The 26,051-nt window shown below is 43.1% G+C and overlaps 1 protein-coding gene across 2 annotated transcripts; it reads left to right on the forward strand.

Annotated features, from left to right (window-relative positions):
- Window positions 1–170: 170 nt before the first annotated feature.
- RPRD1B (regulation of nuclear pre-mRNA domain containing 1B) lies at window positions 171–25,165 on the forward strand. 2 transcript variants are annotated; one of them, XM_039563248.1, is made up of 8 exons: window positions 171–437; window positions 1,932–2,061; window positions 3,115–3,248; window positions 9,311–9,423; window positions 11,205–11,331; window positions 12,384–12,559; window positions 21,279–21,334; window positions 22,682–25,165. In XM_039563248.1, the coding sequence occupies exons 1-7, from the start codon at window positions 287–289 to the stop codon at window positions 21,309–21,311; spliced, it is 864 nt and encodes a 287-aa protein (XP_039419182.1). In that variant the 5' UTR covers window positions 171–286; the 3' UTR covers window positions 21,312–21,334; window positions 22,682–25,165. The 2 variants fall into 2 exon arrangements, with proteins under 2 accessions (XP_039419182.1, XP_039419181.1); XM_039563247.1 differs by lacking the exon at window positions 21,279–21,334 and having other exon boundaries at window positions 174–437.
- The last annotated feature ends 886 nt before the right edge of the window (window positions 25,166–26,051 follow it).

The raw sequence follows: 26,051 nt of genomic DNA on the forward strand, positions 1-26,051 counted from the left end.
ACACGGAGGTAACGGGGCTGTCAGCGCCACAAAGCTCCCGCGGGCGCGAGCGGGCGCTGTGAGAAAAGTCGCGAGTGCTCGCAGTGCGCAGGCGCCGGCGATGGTTGCGCATGCGCTGTTCCCGCCTGCCGTGTGCCCTGGCTCCCTCCGGCGCTCCGTACGATGCCGCCCCTCGCCCCGCGGCGGGGTCAGGGCGCGGGCGGCCATCTTGTGGCGGCGGCCCCGGCGGGTTGTTGTCGGTGAGGCCGCGCCGCGCCCCCTCCGCGGGCGGAGCAGCCCCGGCCCCATGTCCTCCTTCTCGGAGTCGGCGCTGGAGAAGAAGCTGTCGGAGCTGAGCAACTCCCAGCAGAGCGTGCAGACGCTCTCGCTGTGGCTCATCCACCACCGCAAGCACGCGGGGCCCATCGTCGCCGTGTGGCACCGGGAGCTCCGCAAAGGTGCGCGGGGGGTTTGTCCGGCGGGGGCCGCTCTGGCAGCCCCTGTCCCGAGAGGGTACCGGGGCCACCCGCGGAGCTGCCGGTGAGCTGCCGGTTCCTCCTTGTGGAGCAGCGGGAGAAGTTGGTGCCCCGGGAGTTTATGGGAGCCTGAGCGCTGTTTCCCTGCTGTTGTTGTTTACTAAACTTTGGGGGGGATACCACGTGTGAGAGGTGTATTCCGGTGATACAGGCGGCGTTTTTGGGAAGGCAGAGAAGGGACGCACAGCCAAGTGTGGCTTGAGAGGGGGAGGATGCTCAGCTCTGGGCGGCAGTTTGGGTGTAGAACAAGAGATGTACGAATTACGTCCCCCTGGGTGTGCTCAGGGGAACTTGGAAGTGCTCTGGTTGTTTGGCTCCGTTTTTAAATTCTGGGTTTGGATTCGTACAACTCACCCATTATAGAATTAGTGAGAGACGATAAGCAAAGAAAAAGTAGTTGTACAAGTCTATAAAACTCCTCGATGCTCTTATCCAGGAACAGTTTGTGCTGTTTGTCTTGCAGATTAACTAAAGGTAATTTCCCACATGGCTTCATCCTGAAGTCAAGGGAGACTATCAGTGTCTAGTCGAAGGTGTTCCTGCCGATGGCAGGGGGTACGAACGAGGTGATCTTTAAGGTCCCTTCCAGCCCAAACCATTCCAGGATTCTGTGTGGATGCTCTGTCCCCAGGTGCAGCTCTGAAAGCAGCCAGTGTCACCATTCCCACTGCGGGCACCAGCACTGTGAGCCCCTCGGAGCAGCTGGGATATCTCCTATGTGTTTGCTAGCTTTTGCCATTTATAGTTTATTTATGAGTTTTTGGAAGATCTGGGTTTGCCCTGTTGTGGAAATGAGCCCCTTTGTTTTCTGCCTTCTGTGTGTTCGTGGTTGTTTTGCTCTGGGGAGCAGAAAACCCCCCTGATTCTGGCCATATTGAAGTAGAAACTGGTGGTGTCAAAATAGGAAAAGTTAAGGTGTATGGAAGAAATTTGATGTTAGGGACATTGTTTGGAAAATTTTTGAGTCTCTGCAATAGCTTTCTCCTACAGTTTCACTCAGTTCTGAGTTACATGGTTTTATTCAAGTATTTTTCCTGAAGTTAATTAATATACCCCCCCCAATTGTTTTAGTAATTTGCTGGTGGGTTAGAACAGCTTGTTTTAATAGTGTTTAAAATTTATTGGTTTTTTTAGTGTTGAGGTGTCACTGTGCACAAAAAGCATTAAACTCATGTTTGTTTTATGAATTAATTAAAAAAGAGCAGAAGTGAGGACATTGAGAACTACTTGACTTGAAAGCCCCTGATTTGCTTTGGTAACATGGAAATGCTTTGACCTTTGTCTTTAGACTGCAAAGCTATAAACAATTTTGAAAGCCCTGTTAATGTTCCAGGTGAAAGAAGTGAAAAATAAATGCAAACGCTGCTTTTTTATTTTTTCCCCTTTCTTCTTTTCTTTTTTTTCCCCCTTTCTCAGCAAAATCGAGTAGGAAACTTACTTTCCTATATTTAGCAAACGATGTCATCCAGAACAGTAAGAGGAAAGGTCCTGAATTTACCAGGGAATTTGAATCTGTTCTTGTGGATGCATTTTCTCACGTTGCCAGGTATGTTACTGTATTTCTTCAGCTTTCCTCTCTAGGAATTTTCATTCTTGTTATTCAAAGCTTAATTCAATTGGATTTTGTTGGTTTTTTAAGTCTAGAGGGTGCTTGTACCCTCTCTGTAGTAGGGATTGGATCCTGACTGCTTTTTGCTTAGGGACTGTTCAGTGTAAATGGGCAACTTCATGTGAGAACCAGCCCTTCACAGCTTCACGTGTTTGTTCTCTGTGTGCAGCTCCTGTGGACTTTATTTCAATTGTTACCTAAAGATCTGGCAGATCTGTTTATGGGCACAGGAATTGAACAGTTGGGTACGTTTATTAAAGGCACATAATGAATGGCTCTGCCCCATTATCAAGAGAATTTAAAAGAGCTGATGTTTTGGGTCACTGGATTCTCACCAGCTTCCTGGTTTGAGCAGTTTCTTTGTGTGTTGCTTGATCTATCAGTAATATCCTTGCTGGAGGAAGGAGGAATTTCATACATAAAAGGGAAGAAGTGATGCAGCCACCACCTTATCAAAAATGTGCTGTTGTTTAGTTAAGGCTGTCTCTAAATGGCATAATAATTCCTGTTATCTCAGCTAAACAACATTAATGCTCTGGGTGCTTGTTGTCTGTTCTGGAGGGCTGTCTGACTGTCAGTGCACACTCTGAGTGCATTTAAGTGCCTAATGATCCAATCAACCTGCTTTTAATTGGGATGTTATTGACTGAAACAACTGTTTAAAGTTAATACTCTGAGTTGTAAACTTGTCAGCTTCAGGGTGTTTTATAAACTCTTATTGGAAATTCTGAATGATAGCAAGTTTCTTATTTTACAGCTTTTCCTGCCCTTACTCTGAGGTGGGAATGTGAGGCACTTCCAGGCAATCTTTAGGTCAAATAAAGGGGAAAATTGGCTACAAGTGTGTTTTGTCTCAGACAATATGTGCAAGATTCTCTCCAAATGTTCACATATTGTAATGAGTGCAGCTGCCAGTTTGGAAGATGCTCTCTGAAAACATAAGGAGTGTTGATCAGCTGAACGATAATGATTTCCTATATCTTTGAACAGAGAAGCAGACGAGGGCTGCAAGAAGCCCTTGGAACGATTGCTGAACATCTGGCAGGAGAGGAGTGTGTATGGCAGCGAGTTCATACAGCAGCTCAAACTGTCTATGGAAGACTCCAACAGCCCCCAAACAAAAGGTAAATGCATATTGCTGGTCATGCGTGTTTTGTTTTTAAATTGGTGCATGTTTCACTGGAAATACTGCGAGGAGTTCAGCTCTGGGCTTGTTTAGTTGAGTTGTTGCCAGAGCTGTTTATGGAGATTCTTCAGGACTGTGTTGAGAAGTCTGATTTTCGTTAAACCCATGGTTCTGGTTTGCAGGTGTGCTGTCTTGTGCCATGTGGCTGGCAGTGAGCTTAACTGGACATGATGTCTGGTGCTGCTCATGCAGGCAGAATGCTCCAGGGCTGCCTTTTGGGGTGATGGCAAGTCAGTCATGCAGGCAACTGTTGTGTCCATCTCTAGTCAAGTGTCCCACTCTGCGTCTCTGAGACTGCTCATCTGGGTTATTAGAACGTCTTATTCACTACTGTTAGTGCTTTCATCCTCATATTAATTGTTTTGTTTTCCATAGTTACTGTATTTTATTATGATGCAGCAAAGAGTTTTGAATAATTGAAGCCTGGAATATATGCCCAGAAGCTTGTCTGGTCTCTTTTTTTTCTTGCACCAGCTGATGTCATTTGGGGAAAGCTCTTAACTTTGCATCATTTAATATCACTGGGACATCACAGGTATAACCCTATTACTGCATGAGACATGAGAAATTGAGCATAAGCTTGTATTTACTGTGCTTTGATTTACTGCTTTGGCAGATCTTGCCTCTTCTATGGCACTTGCAGGTGTTTTAGTGCTCCAGTGAAAAGAGGGGAGCAGTGGGATGCCTAAACTGTGGAAGGTGAGGGTCATTAAAAATCAAGAGTGTTCTGGTTAAGGGAATATTTGTCCGCCTTGCAGCTGAAGGGAGTAGATTCTCCATTCCTGGAAGTGTTCAAGTCCAGGTTGTATGGGACCCTGAGCAAGCTGGTCTTGTGGCAGGTGTCCCTGCCCATGGCAGGGGAGTTGGAATGAGATGGCCTTCAAGGTCCCTTCCGCTAAGCCATTCTATGATTCTATGAAGTGTTGGTGTCTTTGAATGAGCTGGAATGACATTGCTGCTCTGGTCATATTTTTTTCTATTCCCCACAGAGGTGCAATGGTGTGAGAGAGTTGGTTTGGTTATTAGTAAAGGGCTCTTGTGCCATTCTTAGGTGGTGAAAACAAGGTCTGAATGAGTTGGTATTTAATGTAGAATTAATATGAAGATGTCAGCATAAATGAGACCTGTATGTGAAGACGTCTCTGGCTGTAGCTTTGTGTTTTTTCACACAGTGCTTTGGGCAGAACTGCTGGATGGGTGCTTTAGCAGCTCACACCAGAGCCCTTCCACCTGCCCTTGATTGAGGTATAACTTTTGGAAGGTGACTTTTGCAATTTTTTTCCCCAAATGTTGTGAACTAACTGCCCTGACCAAAGGGGTTGTCCCATCTGTATGGAGGCAGAGGGGAGTCTGTGCTTTGAGGGGTGAAGGTGAACAGTCTCTTCATGAACTGGCTCCTATTGGTGTTCCTCTTGTCTGGGTGCAATGAGTGAGGCACCTGTGTGTCATCAAAGGCCAGAATTTACACTCCTGATAATCCTGACCCAATTAACTGAGGATTTGAAACTGTTAATTTAATGTACCTGGGTTAAGTGTTTCACAAGTGTTTAACTTTGAATCTAAAGGCATTGGCAGTTGATACCATGTGTTATTTCCTGGCCAGTTGGCAATCAGCTGTTGCTTAGTGTCCTTTCCTTTTGGCTGATGGTATCAACCACTTCTGCTGCTGTTGTCTTCTCAACTTAAAAACGTTTGTACAAAATGAGGCTTCCTACAAGTAACAGACCTTGATCTGTGGGAAGCAGAGTGAAGGAGTACAAACCCTTCAAGAACTGCTGTGTGCACAGCTTCCCTTGGCAAGAAACTTAGTTTTTGTCTGGGTAATTAGAGATATTAATGTAGTATATTTTATTTGAAGGGAAGTTCAGGCCTTTTCATGAGTGTGAATGTTGCTGCCTTGTCAATTCATGGTCAAAAAGAAATTGAGATTTTTAAGGTTAAAAAAAATAGAAAAATTCAGCAGAGTTATCCTGTGAGTTTTCTCCTTGTTTTGACTGGTGTGTGTGCAAATTAGCTTCTTGATGGTAAGGGCTAGTTTCACCTGGGGGTTTTATGTATTTCTGAGATAAATTGGTGTTGGAGTTTCTGGTGGGTTACTGTATTCCATTTTCAAACAGGTGAACATAATCAAGATGGAGATTAAGGTGTCCTGGTTTACAGATAGAACAGTTGTTGTAAATGTGGAAAACCGTAGTCCAGTGCTCCTCCAAACCCGTTCTGGCTTTCTGGGTTTGAGGGTACCCACGGTAGACACAGCTGAGAAATAGGCAATGTCGGTGTCTGTAGATTGGTGCAAGCTGTGCTGTTAAAATGTTGGTGCTCCTTAAGAGCACCTGGTGCTGTTGATAACACCTGCTGCTGTGAAAACAACTATTCTTTTCTTCAGCCCAAGGTATGGCAACAGGTCAGTGCAGGTAGTTCTCTGTTATCCTTCCTACTGCAGTGTCTTAAATTCGGGCTGGTGGGTGCTTCTCTCTGAGCAGGATGGCTCTGCTTGTCTTGAGAGCGCCACTTAGAGTTGTGAGACTTGCCAAAATGCAGTGGAGTCCTGTATCAGTGAGGAAATATGTCTTTAAAGCTCATCAGTGAGTGCTTCAATGGTGCAGTTTGTTTCTTGTTTTGTGAGTAGCAAGGCCTTGGGTAATGCACAGCAATTCAGTTGTCTGCACATGCTGAGTTCCTGCTGTGGAGCAGAGCTGATTTCCTCTCAGAGAGGCAGAGGGGTAAGAGAACTAGCCCTTACTAAGCTTTGTATTCCCTGTTTTGACTGCTCAGTGGTGCAGCTGACTACCAGATTTTAGTCTTCCGAGTTCCTTAAGGAGATATGCATATGTATGGAAATGAGCTTTTGAATATTGATATATTGTTTTATCTCTAAATATATTCGTTAAGCTTGCATTTGATTTCTTATTAATCTCATTTTGAGTAGAATGTTTCTTTTCACAAGCAATAGGGAAGAGAAAAACCACCCATTTCTCTCAAAGACTGGAAAAACTAGGTCTTAAAGGTTTGATGTGAAACCCTTCAGGCAATACAACTGATATAGCTGATGTGTTTTCTTTTTGTTGCCTTTGTAATAGGCAGTTGAAGAAGGTCCTTGAGTGTGCTGTGATGTAGGAGTGTGTCACTCTTAACACAGAACTGAGCTGCTTCCCAACTGCTCTCATTGTGTTTATGTTGCAAATTCTGGCACAGAAAGTCAGACCTGTATTATAATATGGAGAAGAACAGAGAGGAGAGCAGGCAGGGAGGCTTCTGAGGGTAACTGAAATAAAAACACCTGGATGCAGGACTAGGTATAGTTTTGGAGCAGCTCAGCTCCAGTTATGCTCACCCTCGGAGAGGCTGCCAACAAAAGAGATTGTTATTTATTGTAATATTGTAATGAGAACTTCAGCAACCACAAGTAATCTACCCCCAAAGAGAGAAGGGGTTGGAGGGGGTGCTGGATCATTAGAAGCCTGTTTACCTCTGAAAACAGGTATCAAGATCTGAGAACAAAAAAGTGAGCACCTGAGATGAGAAGATCCCTCAAGGTGGCCAGCTGACAGGAAAAGCTCATAGCTGTCAGCAAGGCCTTTGGCACGTTCCTCAAGCCACTGGAGATGGTTTGAAGCATAAAAGTTGCTGCAGAAATACTTTCGCAGGTCTATGTGGACTCTGCAACAGCAAGGTAACAACAGTCTGGAGTGTCACTGCAAGGCTGTTAGGAGAGCAGTTGTCTGTCGTTTTTGAGAAATGGGGAGTGGTTTGCCCTTTGGATGCTTTTTGGGAGTAGTTCAGTTTCTGAGCTGTGAAGAGCACAGCAAAGCAGGAGAGCTGACTTCACTGGGGTTTCTCTGTCTTCTTTATGTCCATGTTGAGGTGGGATCTTGATTTTTGTGGAAGAAGCTGTCTGTATTCTACAAGGATATCTTGATTCTTTTGGTTATGCATTACATTCTGATGAGTTCTGGATGCTCTCAGTGCTTGTTTTCCCCTTCTCTGGCTGGATTTGACACACTTTTCTGCTAGTGTAGACTGTGATGGTTAAATTACTCCTGGCTGGTATATTTTGTAAGTTACCCAAGCAAGGTGTGTTATAATCTGTGCTGTGCTTCTGTTCTCTTTCAGGCATCCTTTTGCTCCATATGCTCTTGGGCTTGCAAAGAAGCATAGGGGTTTCTTCTATTTTGATGAAATTGAGAGTGTTTCTAGGATTCTCCAGTGACTGGTGCTTAGGTTTGCAGGTCCTCGGCACTACATATTGCAGACTGGTTCCAGTCAGAATCACTTGGCCTTGTTCAGATGGAATATTCAATGAATTCTGAATCCTCTGTGTCAGAGTGGTGAGCAAGTGTAATGCTGTGTCTTGTGGTAGACCAGTTGGCAACACAGCAGGAATACCTCTTCAGCAATTTGAATCCCAGCTCTCATTTTAATTTTCACTTGTGTGATCGCTGTGGTCATGCAGTCTTCTGTTGGTTGGCTCATGTTTATCCTCTGTTGGTTAATTACTTTATGATAAGTACATACAAGTGATAAATACTGATGGCCCGTTGTGTTGGGCTGGGTAATTTTAAATGCTCTCCTTGGCCACTGTATCATCTGCTCATCTCCTGTTCAGCCGAACTCATGTTTTTTGCAGACCTCAGTGGACAGCAGCTCTTTTCCTTGTTGATCTGGTGCCTCACTGACTTGTCAGTGAGATTGTCAAGCACTCATATGTCAGTTGAATACATACAATAATTAAACTGTCCTTTTCCTAGCCTAGGTAGCTTTGTTCTAGCAAACATCAACAATTCCTTTGGTTTAGGGTAATTTTCTGTGCTGCTTTGCCTTCCATTGAGTGACTCTGACAGACGTACTTGTGTCTGCCTTGGGAAGGTCTTTCAGCTCTTCCTGCAACAAGCAGAATGTAACAGCTCCTCTGATTTCTCTCCATTAGAATGAAGTTTTTCATATGTCCCACCTGACAAGGCAGGCAAAACTCTGCATTTAAGGACAGACCTTTCTGTTTGAAAATCTGGTTTTGTTTTAAATTGAATGGGACAGTCTGGTTTTGTTTTAAATTGAGTGATCTTGGATTTTCCTGTGAATCAAAGTATATACAGAGTCTGTTCTTGAACTCCATGATTATCTTGGCAAGACTTGATTCCATTGAATAGATGTTCTTAAGACTGTCCAAAGATTTCTTACAAATTACCCTGGGTCTTATTATTTTTGGTGGCAAGTCTGAAAAATGATCTACCTTTTTTTGAAGGTTCTGTGGCTGGATCAAAGGCTTCATTAAGACTTCTGACTCATTTAAATAAACTGTCTCTTCCCTTTCAAGCTAATGTTTGCCATGCTGAGGTTTATTTAACCAATGCTGTCTTGGTTTATGACATCCCTGTTTCTGCAGTGTTGCAGGTTACCTCCCTGGAGATCATTTCATGCTCTGCCCATTGCTGTTGTTCCTGTCACATCTTGGAGTTGTAGTTTCACAGAGCTGTCCTGAAGCCCTTATTTTGTTAAAGAGAGGAAGGTTGAATAAGCAGCAATTACTTTGTTGGTTGTGAGACCACAGTGAGCAGATAGTTGATGCAGAAAGATAACCTGAAATTCTTCTGTCCTTGTGTACCTTCACATCAGTGCTTCATTTCTACTGGTAGAAATCCTCACCTGTATGCTCAGTGCTAGCCAGAGTATCTGAGCAGGGTTGACATCTGTCATTTATTGACAAATAGCACATTTATTTGCCTTTCCTACTTTCATTGTAGGAGACACAAACATGTATGAAGTGCACACTGCTCGTGTATCCTCAGGCTGGCATGTACAGAGAGCCATGTGGGGACAAAATCAACCTTTTGTTACTGTTTTGCATTTGAGTGTTTGGAATATGATGCCAACATTAAAGTCCAGCTGTGGTCATCCCCTAGAGGGCTTAATCATCAGAGTATCCATCTGGTGTAATTCTTTGAAGTAGAGATAGTTAAGGTGGGCAGATCTGGCATCCAAATGAGTTGTTTCTATCTCCAGTTGCAGAGGAGAAGAAGTCTCTTAAGCGAACTTTCCAGCAAATACAAGAGGAGGAGGATGACGATTACCCTGGGAGCTACTCACCCCAAGACCCCAGTGCTGGGCCACTGCTGGTATGTTGGATGGGTTGAACGTGGGAGGAGCTCTGGAAGCCACGTGGCCACCTCCTCTGTGTCACGGCCGCCTCCCCTGTGTCACAGCCACAAGGTGGAGCTGACAACAAGTGAAATGGGTTTAGTGGTGAGATGCAGTTTGGGGTTGAGAAGTCCATGTGAAATGCGACAGATTCCTTTTTCATGCTGCAATAGTGTGTCACTTCTGAGCAATTCCAGAGGTATTCCAAGGTAGTCTAATCCAAGGTCTGAGTAGTGCAGCCAGGAAAGAATCTCAAAGGACTGCTAGAAGACCAGGCCTATTTTAAATTCTTTTTAAGATCAGTGTGTAACCTCTAGAAGCTGTGACACGGTTAATACACAGTTTTCTTTTGTAGGCCATCTCTTGCCATAAGTTATTAAAAAGCACAACATCTGCTATGTTTGTATGGAGCTGGTAGGAAAACCAGTACTGGAGACTTTAGAGGCTCCATGTTACTGGTGTGGAAATAGTTGGAGTGAAATAGAAAATCACTGTGGCCATTTGAGGCTACAAAATGAACATATGTTAATCCAGAGTCTATTTGAAGAGGATAAAAAATTACACTATCCATCTGGTAAACTGTAAACATTAAAAAATAAAAATAAATAACAGTTGTCAAGGAAATAAGTGAAAATCTTGTTGGTTTTTTTACCCCCAGATGCCTTGCAGCTTATGGTTTCTCTTGATTATAAACATTGTTACCGTTGGAAATAATTTGCAGTTTGCAAGGAAGTAGTAAATATAAATGGACCTTTGTTTTTCAGATTAAGAAAATATTTATTTAAAGTTTATGTTTTCATTAGTTTTCAAACTATTGAACTGTGGTTTAAAAATCAGTGATTGTGTTTATGGGCTTCATGTTCTGTTTCAAAAACCTCCTGTACTGTTTTGTTTTTTAAAACAAAAAAGCAACACTTTGTTCTTCCTGTTCAGGGAGTTTCTCTGTTTAAATTTTTTTGAGCAAGGAGGAAATATAACATGTCAGGGATGGTCCTCCTAGAGCCGTCCTCATCCATGTCCTTTTAAAGTTTGGATGCCTTTTGAGTGAATTAATTCAAACTGACATGTCTTTCCTCAGTGCTCTAAAGCCAGCTGAGAGATGGGCTGAGGGGACACCAGTTGCAGAAAGCTTTGTGCTTGCAGGGAGCTGGGTGATGACAGCCATGGCTTTGCAAAATCAGGACATTATAAAGTTTGCCTTATAGGAAGAGCATCATTGGAGTTTATGGTCAGTAACAAATTGCAGAATTCTAAACCTTGTCATGATGGAAATCATGTTTTGTTTGGACTGATGGAAATTCGGTGTTGGGTATTTTTGCTCTGTCAGAATGCAGCTTTGGAACAGAACAAAAAGGTGCCTGTACACTCCAGGGAGGCGAAGAGACGGTCAGGGATGCTTGGGTGGAAGATTCAGTCCCAGCTGGAGGCAGCACACAGGGCTGGTAGTTCTCTCAGACTAGTGTGGTCATGTCCTTCTCAGCTATGTCTCAAGTGGTCACTTCTCTTAATTGGACTGAGAAGTTTCCCACTGCAGAGTCTTGCAAAGGATGACCCTGCTGTAATTATGCAGGAGGAACTAAACACTGGGATAGTGTAACTCAGTGAATGCTCCCTGTGTTAGGTTTAAAAATTACTTGAGGAAAATATTCCCCAAATGGTGCCTTTCCAGAGGTGGGTGAGCTCCTCTGCAGTGGCCACATCCCTGGGAAATGGATGTGGTTAAGGTTACCTGGTTTTACTGTTGGCTTACTTCTTGTAGACTGAGGATTTGATCAAAGCCCTACAAGACTTGGAAAACGCAGCGTCAGGAGATGCGACAGTGCGGCAAAAAATTGCTTCCCTGCCTCAGGAAGTTCAAGATGTTTCATTACTGGAGAAAATTACAGGTATGAGACTGGAAGATGAATGAATGTGGGTCCAAAGAATAACTTAGAAATCAAAGTGTGGTTTTTTTTTTTTTTAATAATCCCAATGTATGGTGGAGTGAATTCCTGCTTTTGTGTCCTTGCTTTGTAGTTCCGGGGTAATTAACAGATAGCAGTCCTGTGAAGTAATACTGAAGATTAAACTTATATAGCTGTTTCCATTTTTTTGGCTTGGACTGAGGCTTTTGTACTTTGAGAGCATCAGCAGCATTTTGCAAGAATATAAAGGAAATTGGGTCAGAGTTCTCAAGTGGATGTGTTTGCTTTTGAACACCTCAACTGTTAAGATGTCTTGAAGTTTTATCAGACTGTGCTGAGTACACACAGAGTTCTTGATTGCTATATTTTTGAGTTCTGCCAGACTGCTGAGTACACACATACTCCTTGATTGCTGTAGGAAAAGCAAATTGCTACCCCCATTAATCTGTCAGTCTTTGTTTGAATTAACTTTTGCAATTGCATTTGAAAAGTAATTTTAGAATAGAAGCATTTAGAAGTTGAACTGATTTGACTCTTGATCCTGGAGGTAGTTTTAATTTAGAACTCATTATGAACTATCACTTATTCGGTTCTTTATAATCTTACAGTGTCCAGCTGGACTATGTGCAATTCCTAGGTTTGTGTCAATGCATTTGAAATTACTCATATATAAGAGGAATTAACAAGTGCACACTGTGATTAAATGTAGAAACCAATTGATTTGTTTACCTGAGGATACTTCCAACCTGTTCATAGAGGCTTACTATTCATAGATTTATATCCCCCCTTTCACTGACATCTCTTCAAGGATTAAATGCAGTCAGTTATGTCAGTGTCTAAAATACAGCCCACAAAGGGTGTATGTCCTATTTCCTCTATATCCCTGTGATAACAGCCCTTATTTTCCTGTCAAGCCAGAAGTGTATTTACGAACAAGATGTTACTGTGCCTGCGGCTCATGAATTGCAGCCCTTCTGTCATCAACTGGAAGTTTTAAACTTTGTCCTCTAAATCACCCAACCCTTTGCACGCAGACAAAGAGGCTGCGGAGCGCCTGTCGAAGACGGTGGACGAGGCGTGTCTGCTGCTGGCCGAGTACAACGGGCGGCTGGCGGCCGAGCTGGAGGACCGGCGCCAGCTGGCGCGGATGCTCATCGAGTACACCCAGAACCAGAAGGATGTGCTCACGGAGAAGGAGAAGAAGCTGGAGGTGAGTGCCTGTTACCGGGGCTGGCAAAACAGTTGGCTCACCAAATGCTACCCCTGGACTCCTAATCTGTGGGTTTCTCCTGAGGGAGATGACTCTAGGTGTTGTCTTTACATGATTCCAGGTGTTACCTTTACGTTTGGTTCTAGGTTATCTAGGTTCTGCTTGTCTTTACACTTGGAGTAAAACGGGTAAGAAAGCGGTGTCATATCTGAAGAGTGCAAATCTATTCTGATGTTCAGTCTAGATGTTTCCATGCACCTGGAAGGCCCAAAGCTCTATACTTCTTAAAGAAAAATAGTCTTACCTAACACGTAGCCTATTTTGGTATGACATCCCCCTTTTCAAAGAATCAACCTTCCTTTTGCCATAATTAGCTGGGTTTTTCTATATTGCTTGGTTTTTTGTTTCTTTTCCTGATGGTTAGGTGTTCTTCCTCTGCCTCCTGAGCCCCTGCTTGATTAGGGGAAGCAGTTTAAGCCAGATCTTCTGCTCTCCATCCTTTAACAGCCACTTAGCCACAGTTTCTGTGGTGGAGTGTAAATGGGACTGGTAGTGAAAGACAGTAACTTGTGTTTCCTGTGCAGCTCCTTTGAACAGGGAGGGCAGGACCCTGAAGCAACCTGGGCCTGAGCTGAGCCCCCCTGCTCGAGGTTTTGCAGCCAGCTGTTCACAGCTGTTTATCCGAAATGTGCCTTCTCCCTGGAAGTTCTTTCGGCAGCACGTTGTGGCACTAGCGAGGAGTTTAATTAATGGCTGTGGTTGTATGTCACTCTGCCATCTGCTAAACTGCCCCTTGGCGGCACATTAAGGGTTTCTCTGCACCGAGGTGCTGGTGATGAGCAGCTGCTGTGAGGTGGGGTGGGAGGGGATGTGGAGGACAAAATCTCCTGGAAGGAGACTGTGCTGCAGCAATTGCAGTCTCTGTTTACTCTTATGGCAAACCTCGTACTTTGACAGCTCGGCAACATTGTTCTCAGATAAATTAATTTTGAGTGTTTTCTTTGCAGTGTGTTTATGTTGGAGTTTCTCAGTGTCTTGTGACTGAATTTCTTCAAACATAGCATCAGTCTTATGAGTGAGTCAGAAAAAACATTTTCAGACATGGACACAGATGATGCCATGAAACCAAATCTTGTTTGGCAACTGATTTATTTTCTGTGGAAGTCTTGGGTCAGGTTTTGGGGTTTTTTCTTGCTTAAAAAAGGACACCTATGTGTATGTCAAAAAATACATAAATGACAGACATACTGCTGTTTGCTTTTAAGAAAGGCAGTAAATAGGTAGCAAAATGCTGCACAATAATGTTTTAAAAGGCCCAGAACAATTCATAATTTTTGAGTCAGTTTGAGACTGTGAAACTGAGAAATCCATAATGACAACATGAAATTAAAATTTTTAATGCATTAGCTGAAATGTTGTGACAATCATAGAGGTTTTTGTTTGGAAAATATCCTTGTGATAAGGAATGTTACTTCAAAATTGTAACTCTGGCGGAGGCAGAAATGTAATCCTGAAGATTAAGTGTTTTGCTGGCTGAGCTGCTTTGTTAATGGTAGTAATCCTGCTGATGGCAATGGGACAGGCTGTGTGCTCACTGTCAGGTATAAACACAGTTCTTCATTACATTAGAAAATAAAGAATGATCTTATTTAAATATTAGGATCTTATTAAATACCTATTTAGGTTGGCGTCTTTGTCATTCTGCCAGACAAGGTGGCCTCAGTGCTGTAGCAGTCTAAACAGAGTTGCAGGAAATGCCACTCCAACAGTGAACATGAGGCACAATTGATATTCGTGTCAGCTCTCAAACCTCAGTGAGGGATGTTGCCTGATTACAGCGTTCCATTGTTCTGCCCTTGTAGAGGGTTAATAAACAGTGGAAGATGCTGGTTACAGATAAGGCGGGCCGATCTGCTTATCAGTTTTGTGTGAGTCTTTGATGTTCTCACAGTATTGATAAGCCTGGATTTTTCTTTGTAGTGCTAATAAGCATTTTACTAGAAGGATCTGAAACTTGTAGCAATCAGGCAAGGTCTGAAATGAGAAAATGAGTTAAAACAATCTAATTTTACATGTCTACTCATTGTAGGCTTTGCTCTCTTGAGGTATCTTTTCTGGAATCTTTGGTATTATGAGTTTTTCCTCTTGTACTGTAAGTTTCCTGACTTAGATGAGAGGGTGTGTTTGGATAGAAGATGGATTGTTTGCCTCACCATCCTCATCTGGCCAAAGCTGTTGGTTGGGGAGAGGGGCTTCTGGCAGTAATAAGTCAGGGCTATACTTTAAGAGATGGAAATACCTAATTTGGAAATTACTCTGGATGTTTTTAGTATTTTATTTGCTTGCAAAGTCTTTCACTGTGATAGCAATGAAAGTAGCTAATGTATGTCTTTTTGAAAAGAAGCTTTTGTGGTCTAAAGACCTGCAGTTGTTTACTAATCCTGTTAATTCTGTCCCTCATGAAACAGCAAATTGTCAAAACATACATAAACTCAGTGTGTTTGTGTCTTGTGGGCTAATGCTCTGCATGTCAAACCCCTGTGACAAAGCTCTTGTCATCAGTTGCAGTAAGGCTGTTTAACTGAGGGACACTGCTGAGGAAGGTGGCTTTGGAAAGGAATTGCACATCAGCATGCATACAGCTGGCATGAGTGAGGATTGAAACAGTGAGGGGCAAAGAAGCACTGGTGATTTGAAGGGAGAAAGCTGGCACAGAGCCTGAAGATCATAACATATGGTCAGACTCTGGTTTTAGGGTAGCAATGGAAAAAAAATCAAAGTGTAATAATTAGGATTCCATTATCCTGGGAGTGGTATTGTGGTGTTTTCATTGTAGTCTAAGAGCACTTAAGGAGGTAGATTTTCTTTAATTCTATCAGTCAGTAAAATCAGCAGCTGGCCCCAAACTGATACTAAATAGCCTAGAACAAGGCATATCTTTTCGAAGGTAGGTATTCCTCAGTTTAACTTCCTGAAAGGTATGGGGGATACTGTCATTCAACATCTGAACACTGAATTTCTTTTGAAATGGTGCTTCATCTTGCTCAGCAATTGTGAGCTTGATACTGCAGCTGCTGTTTGATCTTCCATGGCTGGGATAGATCAGAGGTGGCCTGGACATTCACAATAGCAGATGACAGGAAATAAAATCCACTTTCAAATGGGCGTAGAACCAGGAACTGTTGTTTCTGTAAGAATGAGATGAGGTGTCCTTGTATCTCACATTAGTATTGAACTTCCAATGGAAGTTTCCTGATTTGTGTTATTTTTGGCCATTGCTGCCCCGTTACGATTACAGAGCCCAATCAGCTGGGGAGGTTTTTTGTCCTCCAGCACCTGAGCCTGCAGAACTTCAAGGAGAATTGTTTTTTGAAGTCAGAGCACTCTTCTGGAATGCATGGCAGGCAAGGAGAAAAAATCCAGGGAATTAGTTAGCGTAAAACTGAAATGTAGTGGGGAGAACATCCTGTGTTGGTGTACCAGGCAGCTGTAAAATGAAGTCAGATAAATAAATGAGACCGGAAGAACCAAGGAAAGGTAGTGCAAGGAAATGGCAAATTGTGTAGAAGCTTCATGGGTACCTGAAATAACTACTGACCATAGAAAACCTGGAGTGAGTGGAGGGAGAGTTAATTTTAATCTGATGGGGAGAAGAGGCAGAAAAAATAGAGAAAAGATTGTGCATTCAGAATCTTTGGTTTGATTTGCAGCTGGTGAAGGCATTTCTTCCACATACCTTCTGTAGCTGTGTTGGTGAAAGGTGGCATGAGGAACATGCTGCAGCATAGGCAGGACATGTATGTAGGGCAGTGTGTATGGAGGGGTGTATGCACTCAAGTAAGTGTGTGTTTACATGTCTGCAGCTATAAATCTAAAGAACATACTGTATTTTAGATCCAGTTTAGGGGAAATGTTCTGACTCTTGGCTGTAGCTGAAAAATTGTCACTTAGAGTCCTGCTGAGAGCTCTGGGGGTTTTTAGATGTTTGTGGGTTTTAATATTCATGGCTTCAAGGCACCTTTAATAAGGTGTTAATGCCGTGCCCACACAAATTTGCAAACCCTCTTTGATAATGCATCTTTGAGGGATGAAGTGCATTCTCGCTTGAGATTTTCTGGACTGCCCAGCACTACACATTTTCTTGAAATACAATTTAGTTCAGTGGGTTAATAGGCAATTTATTGCTGTGCCGCTTCCACTGCCTGGGTCTCTGTAGCGTGTCACTGTTGGCACGGCTTTGTGGCTGCTGCTTCCCTCAGACAGGAATTCTTGGGTTGTGTGGTATATTCATTTCAGTGGTTTAGACAGTGAAACAGGAGATGAAGTTTTAGGGTTCCTGCCAGGAAACAAAATTGTCAGTATTTTACATGCGTGAAGTAGCAGGAGCAGCTGTGGGAACCAGAGTGGGGTCAGGTCTGTGACCCAGGCAGGGAGATCCTGAACTGGAGCACCTGGACACAGTGCCAGACCTGGGTCTGTAGGACCAAGCTGGTGACTGCCAGGTGTGAGCCATTGGTGCCTCTGGATGTGGGACAAGAGCACAGGCTGCTGTTCAGGGATGTGATGAGCTGACAACCGCAGGGAATGTGGGTCTGTCGGGCCATGTATGGCTCGAGGCAACAGCTGTGTTTCTTTGTGTGATGCAAAGTTCCTTCACTTTGTAGGTCCTTGTAGGTATTTATAACTATAGTAGTGCTATAATTATAGCAGAATAATACTAAACAATAAAAGCAAATAGAAATCTTACAGTGTTAACATACAATGTTTTTATGCATTTTACTGAAGTGAATGAGTGTATGACCATGCTCTTGCTTAGCTATAAAAGCATTAAGATATTTGGAGAGGTGAATATGTAGCTGTTGGCTTGTGCCCTAGATGTTGATTTTTGTCGTGAACATCAGATGCACCCCCCTCAATGTTTATTTCTGGAAGGGTATTTGGCAAATGAAATGAGGATTTGTGTCCATCATACAGTGGCAGCAGCCCGGGCTTTTTCTGAGAGCTTTTGAACTTTGCAAAGGTTGAGGCATTCCCAGCTGCTGGAGAAATGCTTTGTGGAGGTCTCTACTGCTGCCTTTTCTGTTGTCCTAAGCAAAGAGGAGAGCAAGGAAATGAGTTACAGTTTGAGAGTGTGTAATTCTGCCAAGAGCAGAAACACCATCTCTGCTGAAGTGTGATGAACGATGCTGCAGAAGAAAGAAAGAAGCCTTGTCAAATTTAAAAGAGCAAGACTGAACAAATTTAAGGTCTGAAAATGAGCTGAAGACTCTATAAGGAAATGCATCATTCAAGCTCTGATTCCTGGACTGCATCTTTCTGATAAAAACCTCAGATTTGCTGGTTTAGTGCTGTCACAGAATGAGGAAACCTCGCTTCACCCTGGCATTTAGTCTCACTTTGCTCTTGAGGTGGTCCTGATGCAATGAACTTGTGGAATGGCGGAAGTTTTTCTTCCTGTTCTTTTTCTAGTGACTATGTTTTAGTAGTACTTTACATAGGTTAAGTGGCAAGGAACAGAAGCTAAGGAATACGTAATCAGCCTGCTGCAGTACTGTGGTATGTCTAATGTTTTTAAATAGAGGTTTTACCTGAACATATAATCACATGGCTGTCAGACCTTTCATTTCACAATGTACTCTGCAGATTTCTGCTGAGCCTCTGATGCATTTTCCCCCTGACTTGTGGTCTTTTGCTTTCCTACAAGCTGGCTCAAGCTGCGACATATCAAAACTGCGCCTGACCAGCTGCTCTTCCTATTCACTTTCCAAATTCTCATTAATGCTTAGCTAGATGTTTTTTCAGTAGATGCAATTGCTGTGATGACTTACAGCATGTTCCTGCTCGACCCTGAGCAGGAGAGGACGTGTCCAGTGCGCACTCTGAGCCAAAATAGCTGAAATCTGTGCTGTGGAACGTGACAAGGTGAACCAGGCCACGCAGCAGTGCTCAGGATGAATTTCCTGTCATGTTGATTACAGTCAGTTCTGTAATGTTCAAGCAAGGCTGCTTTGGAATGAAACACTCTGTCAGATTCATTCAGTGGTGGTTAATTCTGATTTTGCATTTGTTTCAAGGACTGAGTATCTAATTCTCTTGGCCACTGAGGATGTAGAACGCCACGCACTGAAAGGGAATGTTGATTAGCAAGAGCATCCATGTGGCACAGTGCCAGTTTTTTGTGTATCATCCTGAAACTCCTGCTTACAGCAGAAATCTCGTTATTTTGTCCAAAAAAAGCAAATAGCATCCAAATACTATTAATCTTAATATAAGCCTACTGAGCAGTGAGGCAATTAGCTCAACACAGAGTACAAACAAAGGCCTCAGAAAGCAGCAGCTTCTTTTAACTGCACTTTTTGTTCTTCAGTTTTATGGAATGGAAGGACCTTGTGGAAAAATCTGCAAGGTGCAGTTTCCAAGCACGTCATGGGCTACATGAAGAACATGGTTTCCCATAAAACCTGCTTCCAGAGTCCCATGTTGCAGAATATGTCCAGAACTTGTGGAAAAAGCGAAGCCCTCAAGCTGGAAGGGGGTTCCATGTCTCTGCTGCTGTGTTTTCTTGAGGGGAGCAGCCAGCATTGCCTGTCCCAGCTCTGGCTCATGGTCTCTCCACTCCTTGACAGCTCTGCCAGGAGTCAGCGCAGCATGTCAGGCCCAGAGGGATGGAGAGGGTTAAGCGTGGAGCAGACAGTTTTCTATCATGCTGTGGTGTGTATCCAATCTGTCCAGCAAGTATTCGTCTATTCTAGGAAATCTTGGTTTCTGTGTTACTCCCTTAGTTTCCATTCCTGAATTTAGCGATGTTTTTCTGAGCCAGTTTTTAATGGTTGGGGGCTGTTGCTGCCTTTTCCTTGTGAGAATTTTTTCTCTCTTATTTTTTCAGTTTGTTTTTTAACAGGTAGGATTTAGGCCTTTGGTGTTGACTAGATAATGCTTGCATTTACTTATTAGTAAGGTGGAATTACTTAGAATTGGAAGGAATATGGTTCTCACGGTGACTTGATTTTTATTTTTTGTCATCATATGCATACAAAAGTCTCTCTTCAAATTGGGAGGATGTTCCTGATAACTCAGTGTTCTGTGTAGCTGTCAGTGTAGAGTATCCCTGAAAATAAGGACATGCTAAGAGCAGTATTTTCCTAAACACTTGAAGCTGTTAATTGTGAATCTGGAAGCAGGTTGGTGCTGTTAATATGCAGAGGAATTGTTCCTAAGTCTGTATGTTTGCCAACAGCAGTGTGGTTTGGACACATCTTGGTGGTACTTCATTTGTCAGTGTGTTTTACGAGAACTGGACTGTCAGGCAAGGCATTGGCAAGATTCTCCCTCCCCTTAGTAGCTCCTTTGAGGAAGGAATGTTGTTTGCATCTAATGTAAGTGTAATGGTCACGCAAATCATCTTCAGCTCAAAAGCCATCACATTCCAGTCCTGACTGTCCATGAGAAGTGGTGAATCCTGATAGCCCTGTCAGTTTTGCCCTGAAAATGGCAGGACATTAGTCTTTCCATGGAGGTTTTACCTGTTTTTACGTAATTGTTTTATGTGGATCCATAAACCCGTAATTGTTTTGTGTGGATCTTGGCAATTCAAGCCATATTTGAGGTATTTTCTTGGCTTATGCCTGGAATTTTCAACTTCTTTTCATCTTCACTGCCCATTTATCAGATCTGGAGGATTTGCTAGCTGCCTTGCCCTTCTTTTTTTTTTTTTTTTTTTTGTTCCTGTCTTTAGCAGGAATTACTACAGAAAAAAGAAACACCTGCTGATACTCACTCTTGACAGTTTGGCATTCTTGAGGAGGAAGCACTGCCTGTTCTTTCCTGGCTCGATATCCATCACTCCCTGACAATGGCCTGAATTATGGATTTTTAAATATTTTTTAAGATTGTCTTCTGTGGTTCTTCAAGTCCAGCCTCTTCCACCTTCCCTCTGCCAGCATTTGGAGTACAGCAGCACGATAGATGTTCCTGCTGTCTCTGCTGTGTGTGCAGGAGCTGGTGTGCTGCTGTCTCCTGCCTCCAGCACTGGGGATGTGCCAGGCCTGAGCTGAGCACTCTGGACTCTGCCCCTCCCTTTCCCCAGGGTTGGCTCCCATGTTCTTTTGGAGAAGAATCCCAGGTGTCAGAATGCTGTGCCTCCATGGCATCCCTCTTTATCTGCTGCTGTTCTCTATTAATGCTAAAGAATCTGGGGTGTTTGTTTTTGTTCTGTCTTCATCTCGTGACTTTTTCTCGTCTTGTTTCCCTCTTTAAGAATTCCCCAAAGAGTGTGACTAGAGATGTGGGTGCATTCTTATTTTGGTCCTGATTCTCTGTCTTTCATTAAAACAAGACAACTCCTCACAAAATTAATGTGTGCACCTTGAGGTGTGTTTTTTTTTTTTTTTCTGTTACTGTTCTCTAGGCATGAGAACAGCACCCTGCAGTTCATGGAGCTGGGAGGGCTTTGTTTGGACTTGTATATTTCACTGTGTATCCTGTGTATTTTAACGGAAGTATTTGGTTATATTTACTCACTGGGCCTCATAAAGGATTTAAGTTTGAAATAGGCTGTTAAAAGACATTCCTACTTGGTGCTGGCAGGAAATTCATGGGATACACTTACATAGCCGTTGCAGGGGTATCGGGAGTTGTTGCAATTGACAGCTGCTCTCACTGTTCTAATTCAAAATAATGAAACACAGAGAGTGTAAACTCCTTGCTTGTAACCCCACAGGAACTGCTGTGCTTTGATGTTTGGAGAAGGTGAAGAGAATTTCCATCACTGAGAAGGTTAGAAAGTCTGGATTAAAGTTGTAAACTCTTCAGAAAGATGTTTTGATTAAACATGTGCCTAGTTTCATTTGATCTTCAGAGATATAAACTTCTGTTCTCTTTGCCAAATAATTAAGAATTGAAAAGTAAATTGATATTCTAGCTGGCTGTGTGGCAGTCTGTTCTGTGTATGATGTTTTCCTTAAGCTTATTGTTTCCTGCATTCTGAAGGTGCCATGAAAAGTAGGCCACATGTAGTTGAGTAAAGGCTGGCACATTCCAAAAGAAATTATGTCCTACTGGAGTTTTATTCCTTCTGTTGCTGTCTTCTGTGACTGTTACGTGAATGTATAGAATCACAAAACTTTGAAAATTACAGAAACAGTCTTTAATTATCTTCTGTATTGGGTAACTTGGATGTATGTTGGGCTCCTCTTAAGTGGCCTCTCAACAGAATTGACCAAGGTACAGTTCTTTCTTCCATTTTCAGGGTCCAAACTCCTCCTCTCTCTCCTTGTTATGAACACAAGTCACTGGTGTCTCTTGAGACCTGGGGGAATTTCTGCACATGGTTAGGGATTTCTTACTGCACTTCTGCTACTCAATCCAGACCTCATTAGTGGAAAAACCACTTGCAAGTTTCCTTTTCAGAGATTTTTAACTTGCTCTTTTTTTCCATCTGTAATAAAATCCTGAAGATTTTAGTGTCTGTATCCAGTGTGGATGTGCCTTTCCCTGGTTTACATTCAGTGATCCTACACGTGTTTCCATGGTGTCCCTGCCATGCCAGTCTCATGGCACAGCTGCTGGGATTGTAATGTGAGCTCATAAAGGAGGCCCTGTTTGGCAACCAAAACTTGGGTTTGATTTAATGAGTTGAAAGGGAAAATTGGATTAATTAAGTGTTCAAAATTGATCAAGTTTGAAAGCAATGAGCATTTTGGCAGCATAGTAATACCTGTCGTGTGCCTCAGCCTGTGGCTTCTGGCAGTGGAGGGGTGTCAGAGGAACACTCTGGCAGCACCTGGGAGTCAGTATTTGGGGAAGAACACAAGGATAAAGCAACTCTGCAGTGACACTTCTCTCAAATGCTCTATCAGCCCCCGGTGTGGGCTGGTTTGGGGACATGTTACATGTAAAATTAGTAAGGCAGGGCAGGGTTATTAATTTAGGGATGCCAGAGCCTATGGGCAGGCTGTGAATTTGGGGCAGATGGCAGGGTCTGCAGTCGTGCCAGCAGTTGCTCAGGGCACCAGGGCCTGGCCACCTTCTGTGAGTCCTCACCTGGAAGATACTCCTGGCTTAACTAACAGCACTGTTAATTAACCTGTGCTTAATCTGTGTTCTCTTGTCTCTTTCCCTCAGGAATATAAACAGAAGCTTGCTCGGGTAACCCAAGTGCGCAAGGAGCTGAAATCCCACATCCAGAGCCTTCCAGACCTGTCGCTGCTGCCCAATGTCACAGGAGGTCTGGCACCTCTGCCATCTGCTGGGGACCTGTTTTCAACAGACTAGAACAAACCCTGTGCCCCAGTTTTCATTATTACCAGCAGAAGTAAGAAGACTCTGGTGTTAGCTGGAAGTCCAGTCTTCCAAGATCTGCAGTAGGAAGGAACTTGCAGACCCTGCTTTGAACCTCTTGGCTGCTCGTACTCACCCTCTCTGTGTACACTGGCTCACGTGAGGGGAGGAAGAGGAGTGAGTTTTGTGAGCTCTAAAGGGAGTGGGGGTGGTCCGTTTAGGCAAACTTCTCTCATCTTTTCCCATACTCTTTAGTTGCTGTTTGCTCTTAGCACTTGTTACCCCCACAAAGATCACGAATCATGTACACACATACCTGGGAAGCTTCCAGAGGAAGATTGACCATGCAGCATCTTCCCTCTGTACAAATATTGTATTATTTCTGAATAAGACTCATCTGTTTTAGTTGGGTTTCTGGGCCCCATCTCTGGGAGCAGTGGAGTGGCTCGTGGGCCTCGTAGGGATGTGTGTGCATGCGAGTCCTGTGCCACGGCAGCGTCAGGGGAAGACATCTGCTCAGCAATGGTACAGGGAAAGGTTTTCCTAAACCTGCCGTTCCTCATACTGATGTGAAGGTAGTTCACATTTGGCATGGATGTAAATTGAAGTCACAGGCAATAAAAATAAGCAGCTTTTCTTTGTGAATTAGAGGTAGACTCTTAAGTTACACTGTGCTGAGCAAAGCAGAACTGGATGTTACCTAAGTGGGAGTGGAAGTAAATTTTGTTCTAGCTACCTTAGATTTATACCACATTTTTCCTCTTCATTATATGAAACTAGGTGGTGATGGAAGCTTTGATTTAATGACCTGAGAGGCTGGAAATGTGTATGGCAGCTGCTGGTGTCCCTGTGACAGGCACTGTTAGGTCTGCTCTCAGGATGGTTACATTGAAAATACAATGATGTAAACTCTCTCCATAGCTTTAGTGAAGTTGTCTGATGCACAGAAGTTAAATGTGGTATAAATATTTATTTATATAGAAAATAGACCCATATATATGCATATATCCTGTATGCACATGTACCCTGTCCATGCATGTAGATATTAGAAGGATGTACTTAATTTTGTGTCACAGATTGTGAGTTGATTTTTATAATCAGGAAAAGTGTAAAAAACAAAAAAGGTAAATTTAAAAAGCTCTTAATTCCATTATGTTGCTGGCTAGTGTTTTAGCTGCCAGGGGTGTAGTTACATTTCAGTTTGTGTGTTAGGTGTGACAAGCTGGACTCTGGTCACTGAACCATTCCAATCTGGATACAGTTCTGTTTAAATTTAGCACTTCTCACTATAGAACAGGTTCTGTTTCTGGAGACACTTGATCTGGTAACACAGGTTTTGTAACACAGAGGCTGCAGTGAGCTGAGATGCTCTCTCTGTGCCTCCCTGTGGTCTTGAGCTGGTGTCAGAGCCAGGAGAAGAAAATGCAGGAATGCAAAGCTCATTCTGCTCCACATTAATTTATTTTGCAGGCTGTTCCGTAGCCCGGTCAGCATTCAGTTACAGCAAACAACAACACAGCATCTTTTGATCATTCAGTTGTTCAGAAGCTCACATCCTTTTCCTACTGACACTTCCTTTTGTCCTTTTTTAATGCTCCTTGCACCCTCACTGCCCAGCCAACAAATATTTTTTTTCTCTTTAGTTTACAGGAGTTTTTCCAGTGGCAGAACTGTCCGTTCCTTGAGTCACTTTGACTGTGCAGCCTTTTATGGTCCACACTTTAGATTAAGCACTGTACATTCTCTCTGCTTTTGCCAAAAATGAAAAACAAACAAACAAAAAAAACCCACCAAACTTCAAGAACCCAAACCAAAAGACTCTTTTCCATCATGATTCAGCTCACAGAGTTACCCCGTGGCTGTTTAAACCAAGTTACTTTGAGCAGTGATTGAATGTGTATCCATTATAGGACAAAACCTGTCAAAAACTGATGTAGACAAATGTGTTGGCATCTCACGTTTGTGTTTTGGGCAGATCTGTGAGAAAGTTGTCTGTCTTTTTTTTTTTATTATTATTTTTTAATTGAAATGTTTTGATTTTTTTTTTCCGAATACATGTGTGTGTTTTATTTTGCTTAATTTAAATGAAGTCTTGTGGTTTTTAATTTTATTTGTTTTACTTTTTGGGCAAAGGGCATCTGGTGAACTGGGTGAGATTTTCTGAAGGTTAAACAGATTTCCCCACAGTGTGTCTTTTTTAACAAAAGCTTAAATCTGTATATTAATTGACTTAGGAATTAATTTAGACATATAGGCTGCCATTTGACAGCAGTATATTCTGAAATGTCTCATAGATATCTATTTTTGAATAAAGAGGGTGTCATTGAACAGTAGTGTCCTTGCTTCTTTCCTCAATGCTCCAGCACCCTGAGGGTTTTGTTTGGGTTTTTTACCCCTCTGAAGCCCAGGCAGTGACTTGGGGAGATCCTTGTGTCAGTTTTTTATGCAGAGTGGAAATGTGGGATTTCTGTAGGATGTGTCAGTTGTTACTCTGGGAAAAAAACAAATAAAAGCCAAACCTGGAGTGGGAGGAAGGTGCCTCCCTGCATGTGCAGCAGGAGTTGCTGTTCGAGCAGGGTCAGTGTGATTGAAGCCTCTGAGCTTGGGGGTCTTCACGTTGCCCTGGGAGTTAATTCTGGAGGTTTTGGGGGGACTTCGGAGTTCTTCAATTAACCAGTCTGCGACAGCCTCTGTGGGCAAACAGTGATTGTTTCATATGCCTTGGAGAGTATCTGCAAAGCGGATTATGTTTTATACTGATTTACAAATCCTCCCTTAAAGGCAAGATTATATTTAGCACTGCTTTCACAAAGCCATGCGGAGGTTGGGCTGTGGTGTGGGAGCAGGAGGGAGCTGGTGTGGTTCCTCCCCATGAAAACCACCTTTGTGTGGTGTTGCAGGAACTAAGGTGAGGTTTTCAAAGACAAATGTGACAAGGTACTGGCTGTCCTTCCTTGCCTTTGCAAATCAGGTTTTTGTTGTTTTTTTAAGAGCTGGAACAAACGCCTCCAAAAATATTTGACTGTTAGGCATCTGTCTTTGCAGTTCAGTACTTCAGTGCACTGGTGTGCACGCCCTACTGTGTAACCAAGGAATGGTGGCTTATGCACCTGTACAAGGTGAGGGACTTGCTCCTGACTAACTGACAGGTCAGTCTGTGAGATCCCAGGTTGTCATGGTGATGAGGAAGGGCTGGCAGAGCCTTGGGGTGCTG

This window comes from Corvus cornix, chromosome 20 (genome assembly GCF_000738735.6).
Source record: "Corvus cornix cornix isolate S_Up_H32 chromosome 20, ASM73873v5, whole genome shotgun sequence".
Classification (NCBI taxonomy): Eukaryota; Metazoa; Chordata; class Aves; order Passeriformes; family Corvidae; genus Corvus; species Corvus cornix.